At 51.8% G+C, this 23,810-nt stretch overlaps 2 protein-coding genes across 5 annotated transcripts in view; both read left to right on the top strand.

Annotated features, from left to right (window-relative positions):
- Window positions 1–7,343, top strand: part of POLDIP3 (DNA polymerase delta interacting protein 3) — a 30,958-nt gene extending 23,615 nt beyond the window's left edge. For both annotated transcript variants that reach the window (XM_038756807.1, XM_038756806.1), the window contains exons 8-9: window positions 2,736–2,802; window positions 5,244–7,343. In XM_038756807.1, coding sequence (XP_038612735.1) covers window positions 2,736–2,802; window positions 5,244–5,418 — 242 coding nt within the window. In that variant the 3' untranslated portion in view covers window positions 5,419–7,343. The remainder of the gene's footprint in view (window positions 1–2,735; window positions 2,803–5,243) is intronic.
- Window positions 7,344–10,816: 3,473 nt separating this feature from the next.
- Window positions 10,817–23,711, top strand: RRP7A (ribosomal RNA processing 7 homolog A). 3 transcript variants are annotated; one of them, XM_038756594.1, is made up of 7 exons: window positions 10,817–10,897; window positions 13,361–13,503; window positions 15,524–15,613; window positions 16,750–16,873; window positions 19,805–19,902; window positions 22,603–22,801; window positions 23,323–23,711. In XM_038756594.1, the coding sequence occupies exons 1-7, from the start codon at window positions 10,822–10,824 to the stop codon at window positions 23,406–23,408; spliced, it is 816 nt and encodes a 271-aa protein (XP_038612522.1). In that variant the 5' UTR covers window positions 10,817–10,821; the 3' UTR covers window positions 23,409–23,711. The 3 variants fall into 3 exon arrangements, with proteins under 3 accessions (XP_038612522.1, XP_038612521.1, XP_038612520.1); XM_038756593.1 differs by having other exon boundaries at window positions 15,488–15,613; window positions 16,753–16,873; XM_038756592.1 differs by having other exon boundaries at window positions 15,488–15,613.
- Window positions 23,712–23,810: the final 99 nt, after the last annotated feature.

Below are 23,810 nucleotides of genomic sequence, written 5' to 3'. Positions count from 1 at the left end.
AGGCACGTCACTTAACTTCTCCGTGTCTGTTACCTCATCTGTAAAGTGGGGATTAAGACTGTGAGCCCCCCGTGGGACAACCTAGTCACCTTGTATCCTCCCTAGCGCTTAGAACAGTGCTTTGCACATAGTAAGCGCTTAACAAATGCCATCATTATTACTATTATTATTATTATTATGAACGTTTGGGAGAGTATAATGCAGTGAATAGCCACGATCCTGGCCCACAAGGAGCTTACAGTCTAGCGGGGGAGACGACGTGAAAAGAAGGTAGCCACAGAGTGGTTCCATCTGTCCATAAGTGCTCTCCCTGGATGGCAGGGAGTGGTGGGAGGAGGGAGCGGTTGGACTGGTCCCATTACCAATGGGCCCCTGGACTGTAAATTCTTTGAGGGCAGGGAATATGCATGATATTAATATGCGTGTTATTCCTGGAGTCCACTTTCTAAGGGTGGGCATTGCTTGGCACCCAGCAGGCAGTCGGCCCTCGGTGCCACCAGTCACTCGATCAGGGGACGCGAACTGACCTGTCCTCTCCGGGTCTTGGGTCAGTCGGTTGTATTTATTGAGCACTTGCTGTGTGAAGAGCACTGTACTTAAGCGCTCGGGAGAAGCAGCGTGGCTCGGTGGAAAGAGCCCGGGCTTGGGATTCAGAAGTCGTGGGTTCTAATCCCGTCACTTCACTTCTCTGTACCTCGGTTCCCCCATCTAGAAAATGGGGATGAAGGCTGTGAGCCCCATGTGGGACAACCTGATTACCGTGGATCCCCCCCTAGCACTTAGAACAGTGCTTGGCACATAGTAAGCGCTTAACAAATACCATCATTATTATTATTAAAATATAACAGACTTTCCCCACCCACAAAGAACCTAGAGTCTAGAGGGAAAGACAGATGTTAATAGAAATAAATTGCGGATGTGGGCGTGAGTGCCATGCGGCTACTCCAGGGAGACTGGGAGCCGGGGTTTGGGTTGGACCGGGAAAAAGCCCCCAAGTCTTTAGGAGAGAAGTGTCCAGCCGGCTTGCTTGGGATCACCCCCTGAGGCCCAGCCCTTCAACAGCCTCTGCCAAATGTTTTCCCCTTAGACCAGGAGCACCACAGGGGCCGGGCACTGTGTCCAACCTGATTACCTTGTAACTTCTCTGTGCCTCAGTTACCTCATCAGTAAAATGGGGATTAAGACTGTGAACCCCCCTGTGGGACAACCTAATCACCTTGTATCCTCCCTAGCGCTTAGAACAGTGCTTTGCACATAGTAAGCGCTTAAGAAATGCCATCATTATTATTATTATTATTATACTGAACGTTTGGGAGAGTATAATGCAGTGAGTAGCCACGATCCTGGCCTACAAGGAGCTTACAGTCTAGCGGGGGAGATGATGTGAAAAGAAGGTAGCCGCAGGTAGCCGCTTGGCACATAGTAAGCACTTAGCGAGCAAGTCACTTAACTTCTCTGGGCCTCACTTCCCTCATCTGTAAAGTGGGGATTAAGACTGTGAGCTCCATGTGGGACAACCTGATCATCTTATATCTCCCCCCCTCCACCCCCCAGTGCTTAAAACAGTGCTTGGCACATAGTAAGCGCTTAACAAATGCCATTGTTAACATTACTACTCCTTACCTGGAAGGGATGGACTAACCATTGGAGAAGGTGGGGGGCCGCTTAGATGTGTGAGAGAAGTTAGCATTGCTAAGGATGTGTTGAGGGGTGTTTGTGTGTGGTTCTGAGACAGGAGAATGGACAGGATGACCTGGAGGTCCTTCTAGCCAGCTAGGTGAAAAGAGAGGCCAGCCACGGAGGCTAGGTCTGAGTCCCAGAGAGGAGTAGTATGTAGTAAGTCTTGACACCTGTCCACATTTTTTGTTTCGTTGTCTGTCTCCCCCTTCTAGACTGTGAGCCCGTTGTTGGGTAGGGACTGTCTCTAGATGTTGCCGACTTGTACTTCCCAAGCGCTTAGTATGGTGCTCTGCACACAGTAAGCGCTCAGTAAATACGATTGAATGAATGAATGAATTATTAGAGCTCCCTTGGGGACAGGAGGGGCAACCTTTTCGAGACAGAAATCTAAGCCCACCCCGCAGAGAAGAGTTGACCAACCCATTCTCCTCTGGCAGGTGTGGAGTAGCGGAAAGGGGAGATCTTTTCCTCCATTCTGCTCTCCTCAGACACCCGGGAAGGCCCCCCGCTGCAGGGACAACCAACCCTGAGGCAGCCCGGCTCCAGACCCCCACCTCAAAGCACTCTCCGCCCGCCTCGGCCTCCTCAGGTCTACCTGACTGCCGAGAGTTAGGGAGGGTTAGGGATCAGGGCCTGTACAATGAGACCCTTTCCCAACCTCCTCCTGCCCTCTGGCTCTCAAAGCCCCCAGGGCTCCTGCCTTGGTGTGGCCACCCTCCCTGGCCTCCGAGAACACCCTGAGGGCTTCCCTGAAGTCAGGAAGTCTCTGCCTTAAATGTGAGGGTGCATCCCCCGAGATCCGTCCTCTCTTTGGCTTGGTTGGGGGGGAATGAGCCGGCGATGGCAGCGCGTTGGACTCGTGGGAAACCCAGGTAGGGCCTGTTGCTTGACTGCCTGCGGGGACCCCGCAGCCTGCCCGTCTGGTGATATCCGTTGGGCGCCGGGCTGGCGTTGCTGACCCCTGGGTCAGAGGGAGTTGCCCAGGGGAGCGACCTCGGTTGATTCCTGGACCAGGGTCTGAAGCTTTCCTCCTCCTCCTCCCTCCTCTCTTCCAGGTCAGCCCATGAAATGCAACCTCCACATCAACGGGAACGTCATCACGTCAGACCAGCCCATCCTGCTGTAGGTATCGGAAGCCAACAGGGCCAAGGAGCTGGGAGTCGGGGTTGCAGGGGACTGGGTGGGGCTCCTGCCCAGGCCTTTGAGTCTGGGGGTCAGGTCTCTCCGTATCCTGAGGGTCTGCGTTCCCTTGATTTAATCAGAATCTGCCCTGGAAGGCCGGGGTGAGGCTGGAAAGGCAGGCTAGAGAGGGGAAGAAGTGAAGGCCTCCCAGAACTCCTAGAGCGCAGTGGGCAGGCGTTTTTACCGAACCCCAACTTAGCAGGGATTCGCCCCCGGTCTCCGTTTCTGTGTATGTGTTCCTGGAGCCGTTCCTCCGGCCCCGCAAGACGGCTCCCCAGTCCGCACAGCCTCCGGCCCCAGGGTCAGAGGCCACGAGCCTTTGGGAATGGGACCTCCCTTCCTCCTCGGCAGCTCAGGAAGACCCGGCCTGGCCTTAAACCTTGCTTCATCTGTGGGGGGGCAGCCTGGCCGGCTCAAAGGTCGGCGGTGGCTCAGGGGTCGGGGGCAGGGGCGGGGAAGCAGGCCGAGCGGCGTTTCCCAGGGATCGGTTTGGTGACCGGTTCCGTTGGTTGCCTTTCTTGAATGGGGGAAAGAATTGAGACTACCCCAGTCCTGTGGGCAGGCCATCCTTCACACCTGCCACCCTTCTGGAAGGTTGGGGTTCCCAACTTCACAGCGACCAGGAAGAGCGGGGAGGCATCCCTGGGCAAAAGGTGAATTTCCCATCCCTCAGCAACGGCCACGGAGAGGCCGGCCCAGGCCCACAAAAGGAGAGCAGACACGCAGGGCGGATGGGGTGGCGAGGCTGGCATAGCCCGGTCACTTAACCCAGGGACAAGGCCAAGGGCTGAAGATAATGCTCACCCAGGAAACCGGGGGGTTTGTGTCAGGGGCGGGGGCTACCTCTCACTTTTTCCCTTCTGCTGCCAGGGGTATCAGATGAGCAGCTTCAGGAAGAGCACTGGGCTACTAAACTGGGCTCCTAAATGTTTTTTTTATTTGTTTTTTAAATGATATTTAAGTGCTCACCACGTGCCAGGCATCGTACTCAGCACTGGGGTTAGACATTGTCGCTGTCCTACATAGGACTACAGTCTTCGTCCCCGTTTTACAGATGAGGTAACTGATGTACAGAGAAGTGAAGTGACTTACCCAAGGTCACGCAGCCGACAAGTTGGGACCGGAGCGGGACCTCAACTCCCAGCTCTTCCGGGGCCACTTGGAAGACTGGGTGTGAGCCCGAGTCATGCGGTTGTGGCACCCTGGTCTGCTGGGCAGGGGAGAATCGGGCACGCTCTTGGACAGCTGTCGGCCCACAACTGTCTCAGTCCAGCACCCCGGAGACGGAGCTGACGGGGGTGTCCTTCACCAGAGGAGAGGGGCCCAGGGACCCCCTTTCCCCTTCAATCCATCAGTGGTATTTATCGAGCATGCACTGTGTGCAGAGCACTGTACTACACGCCTGGGAGAGTACAGCATAAAAGAGTTGGGAGATACATTCCCTGCCCACAGTGAGCTTCAAGTCTCAAGTCTACAGTCTCTTTCCCCATTTCTGTCCTCCGAAACCGCAGCCAATTCTGTTCTTGAAAAACCGGCAGATTTTGCGAGAAGTTGAACGCTTTTCATCATCATCATCATCATCAATCGTATTTATTGAGCGCTTACTGTGTGCAGAGCACTGTACTAAGCGCTTGGGAAGTACAAATTGGCATCATATAGAGACAGTCCCCACCCAACAGTGGGCTCACAGTCTAAAAGGGGAAGACAGAGAACAAAACCAAACATACTAACAAAATAAATAGAATAGATATGTACAAGTAAAATAGAGTAACAAATATGTACAAACATATATACATATATACAGGTGCTGTGGGGAAGGGAAGGAGGTAAGATGGGGGGGATGGAGAGGGGGACGTGGGGGAGAGGAAGGAAGGGGCTCAGTCTGGGAATCCTGACAATCACCCTCCCCACCGCCGCTGCCACCCCCAATTTGGTAAAGCGTAAATTCCTAGTGAGTGTGCCTGAGTTATGAAGACGACCATATATATGTATATATGTTTGTACATAATTTTTACTCTTTATTTTATTTGTACATATCTATTCTATTTATTTTATTTTGTTAGTATGTTTGGTTTTGTTCTCTGTCTCCCCCCTTTTAGACTGTGAGCCCACTGTCGGGTAGGGACTGTCTCTATTTGTTGCCAATTTGTACTTCCCAAGTGCTTAGTACAGTGCCCTGCACATAGTAAGCGCTCAATAAAAACGATTGATGATGATGATGATGACCAGCATCCTGCCCCCTCTCCTCTCGGGTCAGGTCGAGGTGGGCTCACCTCTGATCCGCGGAGCTTGCTCCATTGCCCCTCTGACCGGAATAGCAAATGTCCGCGCCGCAGTCCCCGTACCCGGAAGCTTACGAGTGTTTTAATCCCCCTCCGCAGGCGACTGAGCGACAGCCCCTCGCTGAAGGGAGGAGAGGCGCCCCGCCGGGCCAGCTCGGCCCCCTCGCCCCACCCCGCAGCCGAGGTGGACCCGGACACCATCCTCAAGGCGCTGTTCAAATCGTCGGCGGCCTCCGCCTCCGTGCAGCCCACAGAATTCAAAATCAAACTTTGAGCGGGGGCCCAAAGGCGGGGGTGGAGGAAGGCTCCACCTGTCAACGGGAAGCCCGCGGCCCACCCCGCGTGAAGACTGGAAGCCCCCCACCCCCCCCCCCAAGGCAACATCAGGGGCAGCGGGAGGGTGGGCGTGGGAGCGGTATCGTTTCGGATCGGACCCCGGCGGCGGTTGGGCGTTGTCGTTTTCTACAACTGCAGCCTCCCTGTACAGTAGTGTTTCTTTTAGCGTGTGCGTCCCCCGCCCCCACCCCGCCATCGAGGTTTTTAATTTCGTGGTTTTTCTGGAAGGGTGGCCGACTCCGGCGGCCTCTCCCCGCCTCCGCTCCCAAGGTGCCAGGTGAGCCCGACCGTAAGTGGGCAGGTGCGGGACGTGCACTACGGAGTTGGGGGTTTAGACAGAGGTTCTCCTCCGGGTGGGCAGCTCCCCAGAGCTCCCGCCACCGCTCCCCCCGCCCGCCTCGGCTCGGCCACCGAGGAAGGGAAAGCGTCTTCAGTGCCGATGAGAACCTGACCTTGGGAGAGCCGCTCGGTCCGGCGGCTGGGCGGAAGTCGTCGAGAAGGAAAGCGATCCCGTGATGTCACCGCAAAGCGAAGGAATTTCCAACTTAATGGCGAGCTCCTTCTAGAAGCTGACAGCATCGCAGAGTCGGAGATGGGGAGGGGACCGTCCAGCCACGATGGGGCTCTGGCCTGGCCCCGGGGACAGTGACTTCTTTGTCCTCTCTGTGAGACCAAACCCTTCGCTCTCCCTGTTTCTCAGGCCACACTGGGCGATCTGCCCCATCCGTCGCCATCCACGGTCAAGCCAAGGGACCTTGGAGGGGTTTGGGGGAGGCGGGCCGGCCGGCCTGTCCCCCTGGGCCAGGGGAAGGGGGCCGTTGGCCTGGAAATGTTCCGGAGCAACTGTCCGAATGCTAATGTGACCGCGTCCCTGACCTCCGCGTCCAGAGTGGAGATTCCTAGGACGCAACTGGAAAACGTGCACCCAAAGCGGTCACCGAAAGGCCGCCTTCACACAGCAGCTGAGGGGTCAGAATGCGTGGAGGTGATGTGGAGACAGCTGGGTGGGGTGGAGAGGAGGAGCCTGCCCCTCCCCTTTGTACTGTTTGGACGCCCCCACACCAAGCGCTTGCAGGTACAGTCTTGGAACGGAGTGCAGCCCCTCTCGTAGCAGGAGAGGCCCGAAGAGGGGGTGGTATCGTGCTGCTCACCAAGGATGCTTAGGACCTCCCTGCCTTTCCCCCCTGACAGTAGGGGTGACTCCCGGCGCGGGGGTGGGGGAACCCTCATCCTGCATGAGAAGACGGTAGGTAAACCGGGCTGGCCCGGGAGGTCAGCCAGTCTTGTGCCCCGGGGCGGCAAAGGCCCTGGGTGATCCTGAGAACGACCCACCAGCCCCCCGTAAGGGAGAGTGGGGAATCGGCTGTGGAGTCCAGGCGGGAGAGAGGAAGGAACTGACGCTCGAACTCTTGCTTCGTTCCCCCCGGCTCCAAGGCGGCCAACCAGTGAGACTGAAGTCCGTCCAACGATGCCCGGAATCCAGAATCGGTTTCCCCAGTGGATGCCGGCCGTCTCCTCCCTTTCCTCTCAGGGGCGGCCCGACCCTGCTCTCCCCAGCAGTGGTCACGAAGCATCCCTCTCTCACGCTCCCCATCCCGCACCCCCAGGAGGCTGGCCAGAACCCCCCCAGGACCTGCTTTTCTCGGCCCTTTGCTTTTGATCCCGAAGTAGAGCCCCACTGTTCCTGAAGGAGGAAGTCACTGAGCAACTGCCAGGCAGATGTCAGGCCGGGGAAAGTGAACTTTTTCCCTCTTATTACCCAGCGAATGGGTTTGATTAAAAAAAAAAAAAGGGGGGGGGGTGCCCCGAGGGGTGGAGAAGACTATGTATTGTTCATCTGTTTCTGAATAAACGTTTGTAATACCTAGGCTGGATTCAAAGTTGCCTCCTGGGAAATACTTTACAAAGCGGGCCTACAGAAACTGCCCGCTGTAGTTCATTTGAACGTTATTTAAACCTAGGATTTTGATGGTGCTTTGCCTCAGGAATGAGCTCCGGAGGAAGGTGAAGGGGGAGGCCGTGCCCCTGGCCCAGGGCAGGACACTTGGTGGTTTGAGCGGCCCCCCAGTGGCGTGGGTGACTTGGCCGATCAATCAATCAATCAATCAATCAATCGTATTTATTGAGCGCTTACTGTGTGCAGAGCACTGTACTAAGCCCTTGGGAAGTACAAGTTGGCAACATATAGAGACAGTCCCTACCCAACAGTGGGCTCACAGTCTAAAAGGGGGAGACAGAAAACAAAACCAAACATACTAACAAAATAAAATAAATAGAATAGATATGTATAGGTAAAATAAATAAATAGAGTAATAAAGTACAAACATATATACATATATACAGGTGCTGTGGGCTGATGAGGCCAGGGGGCCTCTCAGTCACCCCGAGCCGTGGAGTCTGGTGATGGGAACCTCGCGGGGGATGCAATCAGTCAATCTGTGGTATTTATGAAGCGCTTACTATGTGCAAAGCATTGGTCTAAGCACTTGGTAGAGGACAGTACAACAGAAGATGTGCGGGGGAAGCCCATGATACAGCTGGGATGGATTCCTCAGAAATGTAGCTGCATCGTGGGATGTGCTTTGCCATAGACTGACAGGCTATTTTCTAGGTTCTGTTCCAGAACCACACCCAGCATTGTCAATCATCATCATCATCAATCGTATTTATTGAGCGCTTACTGTGTGCAGAGCACTGTACTAAGCGCTTGGGAAGTACAAATTGGCAACATATAGAGACAGTCCCTACCCAACAGTGGGCTCACAGTCTAAAAGGGGGAGACAAAACCAAACATACTAACAAAATAAAATGAATAGATATGTACAAGTAAAATAAATAAATGAGTAGAGTAATAAATATGTACAAACATATATACGTCAATCGTGCTTGAGTGCTTACTGTGTTCAGGGCACTGTACTAAGCGCTCAGTTCGTGTTGAAAAGGCTTAGGGAAGGCCTCTTGGAGGAGGTGTGGCTTCAATAAGGCCTTGAAGGTGGGGAGAGTCACTCTATCGGGTATAAGGAGGGAGTGCATTCAATCAATCAATCTGTATTTATTGAGCGCTTACTGTGTGCAGAGCACTGTACTAAGCGCTTGGGAAGTACAAGTTGGCAACATATAGAGCCGGTCCCTACCCAACAGTGGGCTCCCGGCCAGAGATAGGACGGGGGTGAGAGGTTGGGAAGAGACACAAACTTGGGGGGCAGAAATGGGGGTCTCCACCTGACTGACCATGGCAGACAGGTGCCATCCTCGAGGGGGATGTGTGTGTTTGTATGGGGGAGGCGTTGAGACAACTTTGGAAGGGGACACAGTGAAAAGGACAAATAGACGGTCAATTTAGCTGCTGCTGGCGGAGCTCTGCCAACCTGGGGCACCCTGAAGAGGGTGGGTGTTGGGTGTTGGGGAGACGGATTAGGGGAACGGGGAAAGACTGGCCATGCCCAGCCCTGGCATCCTGATATTCCAGCGGAATGGGAGGTGGGGTGAGGCTCCAAAACATGGGTTCCTTCTGGAAGGCGAAACTTTTCTGCTTTCAGGGGTCTGTCCCAGGCGGAGCTGAGTCCAAAATAATAATAATGACGGCATTTGTTAAGCGCTTACTATGTGCAAAGCACTGTTCTAAGCGCTGGGGGGATACCAGGTGATCAGGTTGTCCCAAGTGGGGCTCACGGTCTTCATCCCCATTTTACAGATGAGGTCACTGAGGCTCAGAGAAGTTAAGTGACTTGCCCAAGGTCACACAGCAGACGTGGTGGAGCTGGGAATTAGAGCCCCCCGTGGGACAACCTTGATTACCTTGTATCCCTCCCAGCGCTTTGAACAGTGCTTGGCACATAGTAAGCGCTTAACAAATACCAGCATTATTATTATTTGGAGTCAGAGATCATGGATTCAAATCCCAGCTCCGCCAGCTGTTGGGTAGGGACCGTCTCTAGATGTGGCCAACTTGTACTTCCCAAGCGCTTAGTCCAGTGCTCTGCACACAGTAAGCGCTCATTAGTCCAGTGCTGTGCACACAGTAAACGCTCAATCCCAGCCCTCCACCTGCCTGCTGTGTGACCCTGGGCGAGTCACTTCACTTCTCTGCGCCTCAGTTCCCTCATCTGTAAAATGGGGATGAAGACTGTGAGCCCCACGTGGGACAACCTGATCACCTTGCATCCCCCCCGGCGCCTAGAACAGTGCTTTGCACATCAATCGATCAATCGTATTTATTGAGCGCTTACTGTGTGCAGAGCTACTAAGCGCTTGGGAAGTACAAGTTGGCAACACATAGAGACAGTCCCTACCGAACAGTGGGCTCACAGTCTAAAAGACTGTGCTTAAGCACTTAACAAATGCCATCATTATCATCATCAATCATATTTATTGAGTGCTTACTGTGTGCAGAGCACTGTACTAAGCGCTTGGGAAGTACAAGTTGGCAACACACAGAGACAGTCCCTACCCAACAGTGGGCTCACAGTCTAAAAGACTGTGCTTAAGCACTTAACAGATGCCATCATTATCATCATCAATCGTATTTATTGAGCACTTACTGTGTGCAGAGCACTGTACTAAGCGCTTGGGAAGTACAAGTTGGCAACACATAGAGACAGTCCCTACCCAACAGTGGGCTCACAGTCTAAAAGACTGTGCTTAAGCGCTTAAGAGAAGCAGCGGGGCTCAGTGGAAAGAGCCCGGGCTTTGGAGTCAGAGGTCATAGGTTCAAATCCCGGCTCCTCCACTAGTCAGCTGTGTGACTTTGGGCAAGTCACTTCACTTCTCCGTGCCTCAGTTCCCTCATCTGTAAAATGGGGATGAAGACTGTGAGCCCCCCGTGGGACAACCTGATCACTTTGTAACCTCCCCAGCGCTTAGAACAGTGCTTTGCACATAGTAAGCGCTTAATAAATGCCATTATTATTATTATTATTAACAAATGCCATCATTATCATCATCAATCGTATTTATTGAGCGCTTCCTGTGTGCAGAGCACTGTACTAAGCGCTTGGGAAGTACAAGCTGGCAACACATAGAGACGGTCCCTACCCAACAGTGGGCTCACAGCCTAAAAGACTGTGCTTAAGCGCTTAACAAATGCCATCATCATTATTATAATTATTAATAAATACGATTGAATAAATGAATACGGTGGAATGAATGAATCCACTCTCCACTGTGCTCTGCACACAGTAAGCGCTCAATAAATACGATTGAATGAATGAATGAATGATGCTCCTCGGGACCCCGCCTCCGGTCGCTATGGAAACGCGTTGCTACGCGCGCGCGCGCGCGGCTTTGGCCTGCCCATCTACCCTTCCCGGCAACCTTTGCGGCGCCGGCGGCCCACTGCAAGATGGCGGCGGGTGGGCAGCCTCGTGAGGAAGACGTGGAAAGGCCCATGGCGGGCCCCTGCCCTCTCGGCTACAAGGGTGAGAGAATCGGGGTGGGTTGGGTGGGGACCGTCTCTCTGTGTTGCCAACTTGGGCTTCCCAAGCGCTTAGTACAGTGCTCTGCACACAGTAAGCGCTCAATAAAGACGATTGATTGATTTATTATTATTATTATTATTATTATTTAATGGCATTTATTAAGCGCTTACTATGTGCCAAGCACTGTTCTAAGCGCTGGGGAAGTCACAAAGTGATCCGGTTGTCCCACGGGGGGCTCACAGTCTTAATCCCCATTTTACAGATGAGGTAACTGAGGCCCAGAGAAGTAAAGTGTACCTCGTTCTCGCCTGTCCCGCCGTCGACCCCCGGCCCACGTCATCCCCCGGGCCTGGAATGGCCTCCCTCTGCCCCTCCGCCAAGCTAGCTCTCTTCCTCCCTTCAAGGCCCTGCTGAGAGCTCACCTCCTCCAGGAGGCCTTCCCAGACTGAGCCCCTTCCTTCCTCTCCCCCTCGTCCCCCTCTCCATTCCCCCCCATCTTACCTCCTTCCCTTCCCCACAGCACCTGTATATATGTATATATGGTTGTACATATTTATTACTCTATTTATTTATTTTACTTGTACATTTCTATCCTATTTATCTTATTTTGTTGGTATGTTTGGTTCTGTTCTCTGTCTCCCCCATTTAGACTGTGAGCCCACTGTTGGGTAGGGACTGTCTCTATGTGTTGCCAATTTGGACTTCCCAAGCGCTTAGTACAGTGCTCTGCACATAGTAAGCGCTCAATAAATACGATTGATTAAAGTGACTTGCCCAGAGTCACACAGCTGGTAATTGACAGAGCTGGGATTTGAACCCATGACCTCTGACTCCAAAGCCCGGTCTCTTTCCAGCTGTGCCGCGCTGCTTCTCCTAATTCTCCTAATCAATCTTGATTGATTGACTGACGGGCAGGGATGCGGCCTGGCCCCGGGGGGATCCGCCGGGCCTTTAGCCGGGGTTCAGGGGGGCGACTTCTGCCCGCCTGGGCCCTAATAATCATAATAATGATGGTATTTATTAAGCGCTTACTATGTGCCAAGCACTGTTCTAAGCGCTGGGGAGAGGACGCGCAGGGTGATCAGGTTGTCCCACGTGGGGCTCACAGCCCTCATCCCCATTTTCCGGATCAGGGAGCTGAGGCCCAGTGAATTGGCTTGCCCAAAGTCACCCAGCTGACAAGTGGCGGGGCTGGGATTAGAACCCACGACCTCTGACTCCCAACCCCGTGATAATAATAATAATAATAATTATGGCGTTTATTAAGCGCTTACTACGTGCCAAGCACTGTTCTAAGCGCTGGGGAGGTTACAAGGGGATCAGGTTGTTCCACGTGGGGCTCACAGCCCTCATCCCCATTTTCCGGATGAGGGAACTGAGGCCCAGTGAATAATAATAATAATGATGATAGCATTTATTAAGCGTTTACTATGTGCAAAGCACTGTTCTAAGCGCTGGGGAGGGGACATGCAAGGTGATCAAGTTGTCCCACGTGGGGCTCACAGCCTTCATCCCCATTTTCTGGATGAGGGAACTGAGGCCCAGTGAAGTGGATTGCCCAAAGTCACACAGCTGACAAGTGGCGGGGCCGGGATTAGAACCCATGACCTCTGACTCCCAACCCCGTGATAATAATAATAATGGTAATGATGGCGTTTATTAAGTGCGTACTACGTGCCAAGCACTGTTCTAAGTGCTGGGGGTGGGGGGTACAAGGTGATCAGGTTGTCCCACGTGGGGCTCACAGCCTTCATCCCCGTTTTCCGGATGAGGGAACTGAGGCCCAGTGAAGTGGTTTACCCAAAGTCACACAGCTAAGTGGCGGGGTTGGGATTAGAACCCACGACTTCTGACTCCCAACCCCGTGATAATAATAATAATAATAATAATGGCATTTATTAAGTGCTTACTATGTGCCAAGCACTGTTCTAAGCACTGGGCCGGGGACACGCAAGGTGATCAGGTTGTCCCACGTGGGGCTCACAGCCTTCATCCCCATTTCCCGGATGAGGGAACTGAGGCCCGGTGAAGTGCCTTGCCCAAAGTCACACAGCTGACAAGTGGCGGGGCCGGGATTAGAACCCACGACCTCTGACTCCCAACCCCGTGATAATAATCATAATAATGATGGCATTTATTAAGCACTTACTATGTGCAAGCACTGTTCCAAGCGCTCGGGGGTGGGGGGGGCCCAAGGTGATCAGGTTGTCCCACGTGGGGCTCACAGCCTTCATCCCCATTTTCCAGATGAGGGGACTGAGGCCCAGTGAATAATAATCACAATGATAGCATTTATTAAGCGCTTACTATCATTACCCACTGTTGGGTAGGGACTGTCTCTATATGTTGCCAATTTGTACTTCCCAAGCGCTTAGTACAGTGCTCTGCACATAGTAAGCGCTCAATAAATACGATTGATGATGATGATGGTGATTATTCTTATTCCCCACCTTTTCCTCCCAGCCGTTCCTATCCAGTTCTCCGAGAAGCAGCAATCTCCTCATTGGCTGTATATGAAGGAGCACAAAGTGAGGGAGGGGACTCGCTCCCCCTACCCCAAGAGCCGCACCCTCTTCATCCTCAACGTACCCCCGTATTGTCTGGAGGTGAGTGAGCCGCTTTTAGGGCCGGGGTCTGGGGTGGGGGTGGCCTCCCCGGTGGAGTGGGTTTCCACTTAAAAGACCAGACCTCTGCGCCATTATTGGGTTATTCATTCAATCGTATTTACTGAGCGCTTCCTCCTCCTCATCATCAATCGTATTGAGCGCTTACTGTGTGCAGAGCACTGTACTAAGCGCTTGGGAAGTCCAAGTTGGCAACATCTAGAGGCAGTCCTGACCCAACAGTGGGCTCACAGTCTAAAAGGGGGAGACAGAGAACCAAACCAAACATACCAACAAAATAGAATAGATATGTACAAGTTGCTTCCTGTGTGCAGAGCACTGTACTAAGCGCTTGGGAAGTCCAAGTTGGCAACATCATCATCATCATCAATCGTATTTATTGAGCGCTTACTATGTGCACAGCACTGTACTAAGCGCTTGGGAAGTACAAATTGGCAACATATAGAGACGGTCCCTACCCCACAGTGGGCTCACAGTCTAGAAGTGGGTTATACCTGTATGTATGTTTGTACATATTTATTACTCTATTTATTTATCTTGTACATATCTATTCTATTTTGTTAGTATGCTTGGTTTTGTTCTCTGTCTCCCCCTTCTCGACTGTGAGCCCGCTGGTGGGTAGGGACTGTCTCTATGTGTTGCCGACTTGTACTTCCCAAGCGCTTAGTACAGTGCTCTGCACACAGTAAGCGCTCAATAAATACGATTGATTGATTGATACCAATAAGACATCCAGGTACCATGGCCTAGTAAGAAGCAGCGTGGCTCAGTGGGAAGAGCCCGGGCTTTGGAGTCAGTGGTCGTGGGTTCAAATCCCGGCTCCGCCAATTGTCAGCTGCGTGGCTTTGGGCAAGTCACTTCTCTGTGCCTCAGTTACCTCGTGTAAAATGGGGACTAAGACTGTGAGCCCCCCGTGGGACAACCTGATCACCTTGTAACCTCCCCAGCGCTTAGAACAGTGCCTTGCACATGGTAAGTGCTTAATGAATGCCATCATTATTATTATTAATGAATAGAGCATGGCCCTGGGAGTCAGAAGGACCTGGGTTCTAATCCTGGCTCTACCACTTGTCTGCTGTGTGACCTTGGGCCAGTCACTTCACTTCTCTGTGCCTCAGTGCCCTCATCTGTAAAATGGGGTTTAAGTCTGTGAGCCCCAAGTGGGATATGGACTCTGTCCCATCTGACGGGCAGGGAATGTATATGTTTGTTGTTATACTGGACTCTCCCAAGTGCTTAGTACAGTGCTTTGCACACAGTAAGCGCTCAATAAATACGACTGAATGAATGATTACTTCACTTCTCTATGCCTCAGTTACTTCATCTGGAAAATGGGGATGTGAGCCCCGCGTGGGACAACCTGATCACCTTGTATCCTCCCCAGCGCTTAGAACGGCGCTTTGCATCTAGGAAGCATTTAACAAATGCCATCGTTATTATTACTTTTGGTTCCCTGCCCAAAAGGAGCTTCCGATCTAGAGAGGGAGAGCCCCTTCCTTCCTCTCCCCCTTGTCCCCCTCTCCATCCCCCCCCCATCTTACCTCCTTCCCTTCCCCACAGCACCTGTATATATGTCTATATGTTGGTACATATTTATTACTCTATTTATTTTACTTGTACATATCTATTCTATTTATTTTATTTTGTTAGTATGTTTGGTTTTGTTCTCTGTCTCCCCCTTTTAGACTTGTGAGCCCACTGTTGGGTAGGGACTGTCTCTATATGTTGCCAAATTGTACTTCCCAAGCGCTTAGTACAGTGCTCTGCACACGGTAAGCGCTCAATAAATGCGATTGATGATGACGAGGGAGAAGTTAGCCGGAGTCCAGACGGGGGTCACCGACTAGTTTGGGGTTGCCCAGCTCCTGCCGGAGGGGGTGAAGGTGTGGGCAGGGGCCCGTGGGAGGTTCTGCGGGGGGTGGCTCGTGACCGGCCGTGACCCTCTCGTCCCCCGGGCCGTGTCCAGGAGGACCTGATCCAGCTGCTGTCCTGCTGTGGTAAGGTCCAGTCCTTGGAGCTGCAGGAGAAGCCGGACCTGGCGGAGAGTCGGCCGGAGCCGCGATCCCGATTCTTCCAGCCCAGGCCGGCCACGGTGAGTCGCCCCGCGGAGACCCACGTCGGCCCGAGGGGTGGGGCGGGGGGATTTTCATGTTCCAAAATGAAATTGTGATCTGTCGCTGGGCGGGGAGCCTTCTCCAAGCCCTGAGGCGGACGGGAGTTTGCAGCGGCCGGTGTTGAGCCCCCCGAGGGACAACCTGATCACCAGGTAACCTCCCCAGCGCTTAGAACAGTGCTTTGCACATAGTAAGCGCTTAATAAATGCCATTACATATTTATTACTCTATTTATTTTACTTGTACATATCTATTCTATTTATTTTATTTTGTTAGTATGTTTGGTTTTGTTCTCTGTCTCCCCCTTTTAGACTGTGAGCCCACTGTTGGGTAGGGACTGTCTCTATATGTTGCCAATTTGTACTTCCCAAGTGCTTAGTACAGTGCTCTGCACATAGTAAGCGCTCAATAAATACGATTGATTGATTGATTATTATTATTAGCAGAAGACATGGCCCACACAGGATGGGCTCATTTTAGACAGGGCATAGCCGCTTTAATCAGTGTCGGCCCTCCTCGATTACAGAATCTTCCCCGAGGCGGGCGCCTATTCGTTCATTCAATCAATCGTATTTATTGAACGCTTACTGTGTGCAGAGCACTGAACTGTATATATGTATATATGTTTGTACATATTTATTACTCTATTTATTTTGCTTGTGCATATCTATTCTAATTATTTTATTCTGTTAGTATGTTTGGTTTTGTTCTCTGTCTCCCCCTTTTAGACTGTGAGCCCGCTGTTGGGTAGGGACTGTCTCTATATGTTGCTAATTTGTACTTCCCAAGCACTTAGTCCAGTGCTCTGCATACAGTAAGCGCTCAATAAATACGATTGATGATGATGATGATGGTATATGTATATATGTTTGTACATATTTATTACTCTATTTTGCTTGTACATATCTATTCTAATTATTTTATTTTGTTAATATGTTTTGTTTTGTTGCCCGTCTCCCCCTTCTAGACTGCGAGCCCGCTGTTGGGTAGGGACCGTCTCCATATGTTGCCACCTTGTACTTCCCAAGCGCTTAGTCCAGTGCTCTGCACACAGGAAGCGCTCAATAAATACGATTGATGGATTGATTGATTTTCCTCGTCTGTCTCTCTCCAGAAGTTCCACGTGGCCTATGTGGTGTTTCGGAAGCCGGCCAGCGTTCACCTTGCCATGTCGTTAGGCCGGAAGGGCCCGTTGGTGATCTCCTCAGAGAGCCGCCCCGTGAAAACTGGCATCCAGAGTGAGTCGGGGCACAGCTTTTCCCGTTTTCCCCTTTCCGGCAGGAAGAGCGGGCTCTCGGTTTCTCGCTCGCCCCGTCGGGCCTCTTCCCCGCCGAGACCTCCCAGGAGATAATGTCCTCACGGCCTCGCCCAGGGCAGCCGACAGCAGCTGCTTTCCTTCCGGCCTCATTTCCCACCCCTCAACCCCAGGAAGGAAGGAAGCCCCTTCCTTCCTCTCCCCCTCGTCCCCCCTCCATCCCCCCATCTTACCTCCTTCCCTTCCCCACAGCACCTGTATATATGTATATATGGTTGTACATATTTATTACTCTATTTATTTATTTATTTTGCTTGTACATTTCTTTCCTATTTATTTTATTTTGTTGGTATGTTTGGTTCTGTTCTCTGTCTCCCCCTTTTAGACTGTGAGCCCACTGTTGGGTAGGGACTGTCTCTATGTGTTGCCAATTTGTACTTCCCAAGCGCTTAGTACAGTGCTCTGCACATAGTAAGCGCTCAATAAATACGATTGATTGATTGATTGATTTGGCTCCGGCGGCTGGAAGGAGAGCAGTGGAGGGAGGGATTGTGAGGCCGTCCCTCGACCTCTGGCAGTCCTCCATCATCAATCGTATTTATTGAGCGCTTACTGTGTGGAGAGCACTGTGCTAAGCGCTTGGGAAGTACAAGTTGGCAACGTATAGAGACAGTCCCTACCCAATAGTGGGCTCACAGTCTAATGGAGAAGCAGTGTGGCTCAGTGGAAAAGAGCCCGGGCTTTGGAGTCAGAGGTCATGGGTTCCAGTCCCCGCTCCGCCACTTGTCAGCTGTGTGACTTTGGGCAAGTCACTTCACTTCTCTGGGCCTCAGTGACCTCATCTGTAAAAGGGGGATTAAGACTGTGAGCCCCCCCATGGGACAACCTGATCACTTTGTAACCTCCCCAGCACTTAGACAGTGCTTTGCACATAGTAAGTGCTTAATAAATGCCATAAAAAACCCAATGTAAACCCCCCCCCCACCAAAAAAAAGCCCCCAAAACCCAAAAAACCCAGCATTCACTCCTCCTTCCCTCATGTGCTCGAGTCCCGCTACTTGGAGAACAATCTCACGATAAGGGAGCCATGTGATTCAGGATGTAGACACGATCACTTTTCCCGTCTGGATTTAGAGGGGTGTCTGACCTCAATTCACTTGGATTTTTTATTTTCTGTGGCATTTGTTAAGGGCTTACTATGTCCCAAGCACTACACCAAGCACTGGGGTAGATGTAAACTAATCCAGTTGTACACAGTCCCTGCACCTATCCCACACAGGGCTCACCGTCTTCATCCCCATTTTCCAGAGGAGGCAACTGAGGTGCGGGGAAGTGAAGTGACCTCCCCAAGGTCACCCAGCAAGCAATTGGAAGAGCCAGGATTAGAATCCAGGTCCTCCGTTATCCGGGACGGGGCTCTTTCCGCTTAGGCCATGCTGCTTCTCAGCAGGCCCTCGATACCCGTGTCAACGGGCTGGCTGGAGGCAGGGGACTGGATTAGATGACCTCCTGAGGCCCCTTGATGATGATGGCATTTGTTAAGCGCTTACTATGTGCAAAGCACTGTTCTAAGCGCTGGGGCGATACAATGGGATCAAGTTGTCCCACATGGGGCTCACAGTGTTAATCCTCATTTTACAGATGAGGTAACTGAGGCTCAGAGAAGTTCCAGCTTAAGTATCGTGCGCATTGTTGAGTGGCAGCTTGGGTGTGAGCTTGGATAGAGGTGGAGAGGACAGCTCCCACACTCCTGAGGAGCAGTGTGGCCTCGTGGGTAGAGCACGGGCAGGAGGACTTGGGTTCTAATCCCGCTCCGCCACTTGTCTGCTGTCTTATTTATTTTCTATTTATTTTATTTGTACATGCTTATTCTATTTATTTTGTTAATATGTTTTGTTCTCCGTCTCCCCCTTCTAGACTGTGAGCCCGCTGTTGGGTAGGGACCGTCTCTCTATGTTGCCAACTTGGACTTCCCAAGCGCTTAGTACAGTGCTGTGCACACAGTAAGCGCTCAATAAATACGATTGAATGAATGAATGCTGTGTGGCCTTAGGCAAGCACTTCTCTGCTTCAGTTACCTCATCTGGAAAATGGGGATTAAGACTGTGAGCCCCATATGGGACATGGCCTGTGTCCAACCAGATTACCTTATATCTACCCCAGTGCTTAGTACAGTGCCTGGCACTTAGTGCTTAACAAATACCACAATTAGTATTAGCATTATTATCCCAAAGCCCACCTTCTGAGCGCGCGCGCTAGCTGATGGTCCCTCAGAGGGCAGGACACCCAGGAGGAGAAGGCCGAGGTGGGATCGAGCTGCCCCCTTTTTCCTCTCCTCCTCATCCCCCCTGCCCTACCTCCTTCCCCTCCCCACAGCACCTGTATATATATTTGTACAGATTTATTACTGTATTTTACTTGTACGTATTTACTATTCTATTTATTTTGTTAATGATGTGCATTTAGCTTTAATTCTATTTGTTCTGACGAGTTGATACCCGTCCACATGTTTTGTTTTGTTGTCTGTCTCCCCCTTCTAGACTGTGAGCCCTTCGTTGGGTAGGGACCCTCTCTATATGTTGCCAACTTGTGCTTCCCAAGCGCTTAGTACAGTGCTCTGCACACAGTAAGCACTGAATAAATACAATTGAATGGATGAATGAATATATGTTGCCAACTTGTACTTCCCAAGCGCTTAGTACAGTACTCTGCACACAGTAAGCACTGAATAAATACGATTGAATGGATGAATGAATATATGTTGCCAACTTGTACTTCCCAAGCGCTTAGTACAGTGCTCTGCACACAGTAAGCACTCAATAAATGCGATTAAATGAGTGAATGAGAGGGGGAGGTGTGGGTTTGCAGGAAACCTGATGCCAGGGGCTTGTGGCTCTTCTTTTCCTTGTTCCAGAATGGATCGCAGACTACTCAGCTTCGTTGGTGGACCCTGAGGCCCTGAAAGTCGAAGTGGACACTTTCATGGAGAAATATGATAACGAGATCGCCAAGGTATCCATCAATCGTTCAGTGGTATTTATTGAGCGCTTATTATGGGCGGAACACTGTACTAAGCACTTGCGAGCACACAGTATCACAGAGTTAGCAGACACATTCCCTTGACCACCACAAATTTACAGTCTAGACAGGCATCAATATAAATTAGTCATTTATAACATATAGTTTAAGGACGTGCACATAAGTGCTGTGGGGGTGAAGGTGGGGCAGCGTGGCTCAATGGAAAGAGCACAGGCTTTGGAGTCATAGGTCATGGGTTCAAATCCCGGCTCTGCCAATTGGCAGCTGTGTGACTTTGGGCAAGTCACTTCACTTCTCTGGGCCTCAGTTCCCTCATCTGTAAAATGGGGATTAAGACTGTGAGCCCACTGTGGGACAACCTGATCACCTTGTAACCTCCCCAACACTTAGAACAGCGCTTTGCACGTAGTAAGTGCTTAATAAATGCTATTATGATTAGTATTATTATTTCAAATGCCCAAAGGTCACAGATTCAAGTGCGTAGACGATGCAGAAGGGAGAGGAAGCTGGGGAAAAGAGGGCCTATTTGGGAAGGTCTCTTGGAGGAGATGTGACTTTAATAACGATAATAATAATTGTGGTATTCTTTAAGCGCTTACTACGTGCCAGGCATTGTATCATCATCATCTTCAATCGTATTTATTGAGCGCTTACTGTGTGCAGAGCACTGTACTAAGCGCTTGGGAAGTACAAGTTGGCAACATATAGAGACAGTCCCTACCCAACAGTGGGCTCACAGTCTAAAGCGCAGGGGTAGATACAAGGTGTTTGAAGGAGGGAAGGGTGGTGGTCTGGTGTATTTGGAAGGTAAACACCGTGATTGCGTGCGGTGTGGAAGGAGGTCAGAGAAGCAGTGTGGCGGACCTGAGAATCAGGGGATCTGGGTTTTAGTCCCAGTTCTGCCACTTTCCTGCTGGGAGGCCTTGAGCAAGTCACTTCACTTCTCTGGGACTGGTTTCTTGCCTATAAAATGGAGATTAAGCCCCTGTTCTCCCTCCCCCTTAGGCTGTGAACCCCACACGGAACAGGGACTGTGTCCGATCCGCTTGTATTTTCTCAACGCCGCCGCTTAGCCCAGTGTTTGAGACAGAGTAAACACTTGACACATAGCACAGTTATCCTTATTGTATATATCCTGTATATATGTTTGTACATATGTATTACTCTATTTATTTATTTTAATTGTACATATCTATTCTATTTATTTTATTTTGTTAGTATGTTTGGTTTTGTTCTCTGTCTCCCCCTTTTAGACTGTGAGCCCACTGTTGGGTAGGGACTGTCTCTATATGTTGCCAACTTGTACTTCCCAAGCGCTTAGTACAGTGCTCTGCACACAGTAAGCACTCAATAAATACGATTGATTGATTGATTGATTGTAAGGGGCCAGAGCCAGGTTAGAAGCCAGGTCCTCGGACTCCAGGCCCAGGGCTGTTGCCACTAGGCCATGGGTTGGAAGGGGAAGCAAAATGAGGTGCCAGCTCTCCAACAGGATGTTGTTGCACCTCCCCGGGGGCTCCCTCCCCACCTGCCCCTCCAAGATCTTTGGCCCCTCTGGCAGGTTCTCGAGACGAGAGGAACCGCAGGAAGCGTCCTTTAACCTTCCATCCAAGAGCGATAGCCGGCCCCGTTGCGAATGTGGGCACCACTCCCGTCCCCCGGCCTGCTCAGTTAGCGCTCTGTCCCGTCCCCCTTGGAACTCATTCATTCAATCATATTTATTGAGCGCTTACAGTGCATAAAGCACTGTACTAACCGGTTCTGCCGTTCTCCCAGCCCCCCCGGGTATGGGGGAGCGGGGCATCCTGTTCTTGGACAGCTCCCCCAAGGGCTGTTTAGACTGTCAGCGCTCTGTGGGTGCTAGGCACTGTACTGAGCACTGTATATATGTATATATGTTTGTACATTTTTATTACTCTATTTTATTTGCACATAGTCTATTTATTTTATTTTGTTACTATGTTTTGTTTTGTTCTATGTCTCCTCCTTCTAGACTGTGAGCCCACTGTTGGGTAGGGACCATCTCTATATGTTGCCAACTTGTACTTCCCAAGCGCTTAGTACAGTGTCCTGCACACAGTAAGTGCGCAATAAATACGATTGAATGAATGAATAAGCACTGGCATAGATACAAGATAATCAAGTTGTTGCCGACTTGTACTTCCCAAGTGCTTCGTACAGTGCACACAGTAAGTGCTCAATAAATACAGTTGAATGAATGAGTGAATGAATGGGGATCATGTGTCCCAATTCTGTTGGACTCTCAAGTGCTTAGTGCGGAGTTCTGCATGCAGTAAGCGCTCAGTAAATGCCACTGATTGATTGGTGCCGTGCTGGGCACCCTTTTGGCCCACAGCTGTTGGGGAATTGACTTGTGGAAAGGAGCCACTGCCGGGATGCCCACCTGGCATCAGGTGGGACTAGGGAGGGTGATGGGCAAGGGCAGGAAGAGGAGTGTTTGCTGAGCACCTGTCGGGGACGATGCACTGGGAAGTCCAAAGCGAGGAAGTGAAACGCTGGTCCCTGCTGACTGGACGCTTCCATTCGTATGCTCTGCACATAGTAAGCGCTCAATAAATACGATTGATGATGATGATGATTCGTAACGAGGGAGGTTAGAGGGGGCGAGAGACCCCGGCCGTGGAGCTCTGAAATCGGCTCCCTCTCCCACAGGAAGACGCCAAGGCCGAGGAGGAGGAAGGCGTCCCCGACAACGAGGGCTGGGTCAAGGTGACCCGCAAAGGCCGTCGGCCGGGGATCCCCAGGACCGAGGCCGCTAGTCTGCGGCTGCTGGAGAAGGAGAAGCAGAAGAGGACCCGCAAAGAGCTACTCAACTTCTACGCCTGGCAGCACCGAGAGACCAAGAGGGAGCGTGAGTGGCTTCGTCCCCCTTCTCTGTTCCCATCGTGTTCCGTCCTCGGTTGCCCCGCTGTTCTCAGAGGGTGGGCGCCACCCGAGGCCGGGGGATGACCGGGGGGGACTCTCTAGCTGGGTTGGGGGAGGCCGAGACCCGCTCATCCACACCACGGCCCTCTGCCCCACCCCAGAACTTACAGAGGAGCAAGTCAGGGGGTCAAGTCCAGTGAGCCCCAAGTCCCTCCGGGCTGGAGGAGTTGTGAGGGTGGTGAGGACTCACTGAAGCCCCCGGAGATCACTCCTTGGGAGACTCCGGGGTCTCAGGCCAGCGGAACCCACCACCGGACCCTTTCCTTCCTTTATTTTGCTTCATCCCTTGACTTGCCCTCCCGGAACCCCCCTGGTTCTGAGCTGCCCCGCACTGATTCCTGCCCCCCATTCCCATTGACAGATTCCCCTGACCTCTGGCAGGGGTGAACGGGGGAAAAAAACCGAGTGCCCGATGAGTTTCAGACTTCCCTATGTCTTGGCTTTCAGATCTGGCCCAGCTGCGGAAAAAGTTTGAAGAGGACAAGCAGAGGATCGCCCTGATGCGGGCCCAGCGCAAATTCCGCCCCTACTGAGCCCAAGCCTCCCCTTGGGTCCGTGCCTTCTCCCGGCCCCCTCGGAGAGGAAGAACACAGGAGCCGCATTCCGGCTCCCGGGAGAGACGCCGTTCTTGCCTCTGTTCACGCCCCGGAGCGGCGTGGTGATGATGGGAGCCAGGTTTTGCCTCCCGCCTTGTGACGTTGTCCTTCCCGGATTCTCTCCCCCATCCCACAGCTGACAGCCAGGGTGGAGGGAAAGAGCCGGGAGGGAAATGGAGATGGGACACAACTGCTGCTTGTGGCAGCTTGTAAATAAAAGACAGCTTTTGTTTCCTAAATCCCTCGAGCCTCAGGGGCCCGTCGTGGATCAGAATCTCTTCTCTCCCACCTTCCAGACCAGAGGCTCTGTCCTTTCTGTGGCTAAAAACGGAATTCAGC

This window comes from Tachyglossus aculeatus, chromosome 14 (assembly GCF_015852505.1).
Source record: "Tachyglossus aculeatus isolate mTacAcu1 chromosome 14, mTacAcu1.pri, whole genome shotgun sequence".
NCBI classification, from domain to species: Eukaryota; Metazoa; Chordata; class Mammalia; order Monotremata; family Tachyglossidae; genus Tachyglossus; species Tachyglossus aculeatus.
This window is presented reverse-complemented; position numbering and strand designations above follow the sequence as displayed.

Excerpts from the sequence above, each read along its gene's own strand:
- RRP7A (XM_038756592.1), top strand. The coding sequence starts at position 10,822 with ATGGCGGCGGGTGGGCAGCCTCGTGAGGAAGACGTGGAAAGGCCCATG. Across the intron at positions 15,614-16,749 it reads TCCAGCCCAGGCCGGCCACG|AAGTTCCACGTGGCCTATGT; the intron begins GTGAGTCGCCCC and ends GTCTCTCTCCAG. Across the intron at positions 19,903-22,602 it reads ATGATAACGAGATCGCCAAG|GAAGACGCCAAGGCCGAGGA; the intron begins GTATCCATCAAT and ends CCTCTCCCACAG.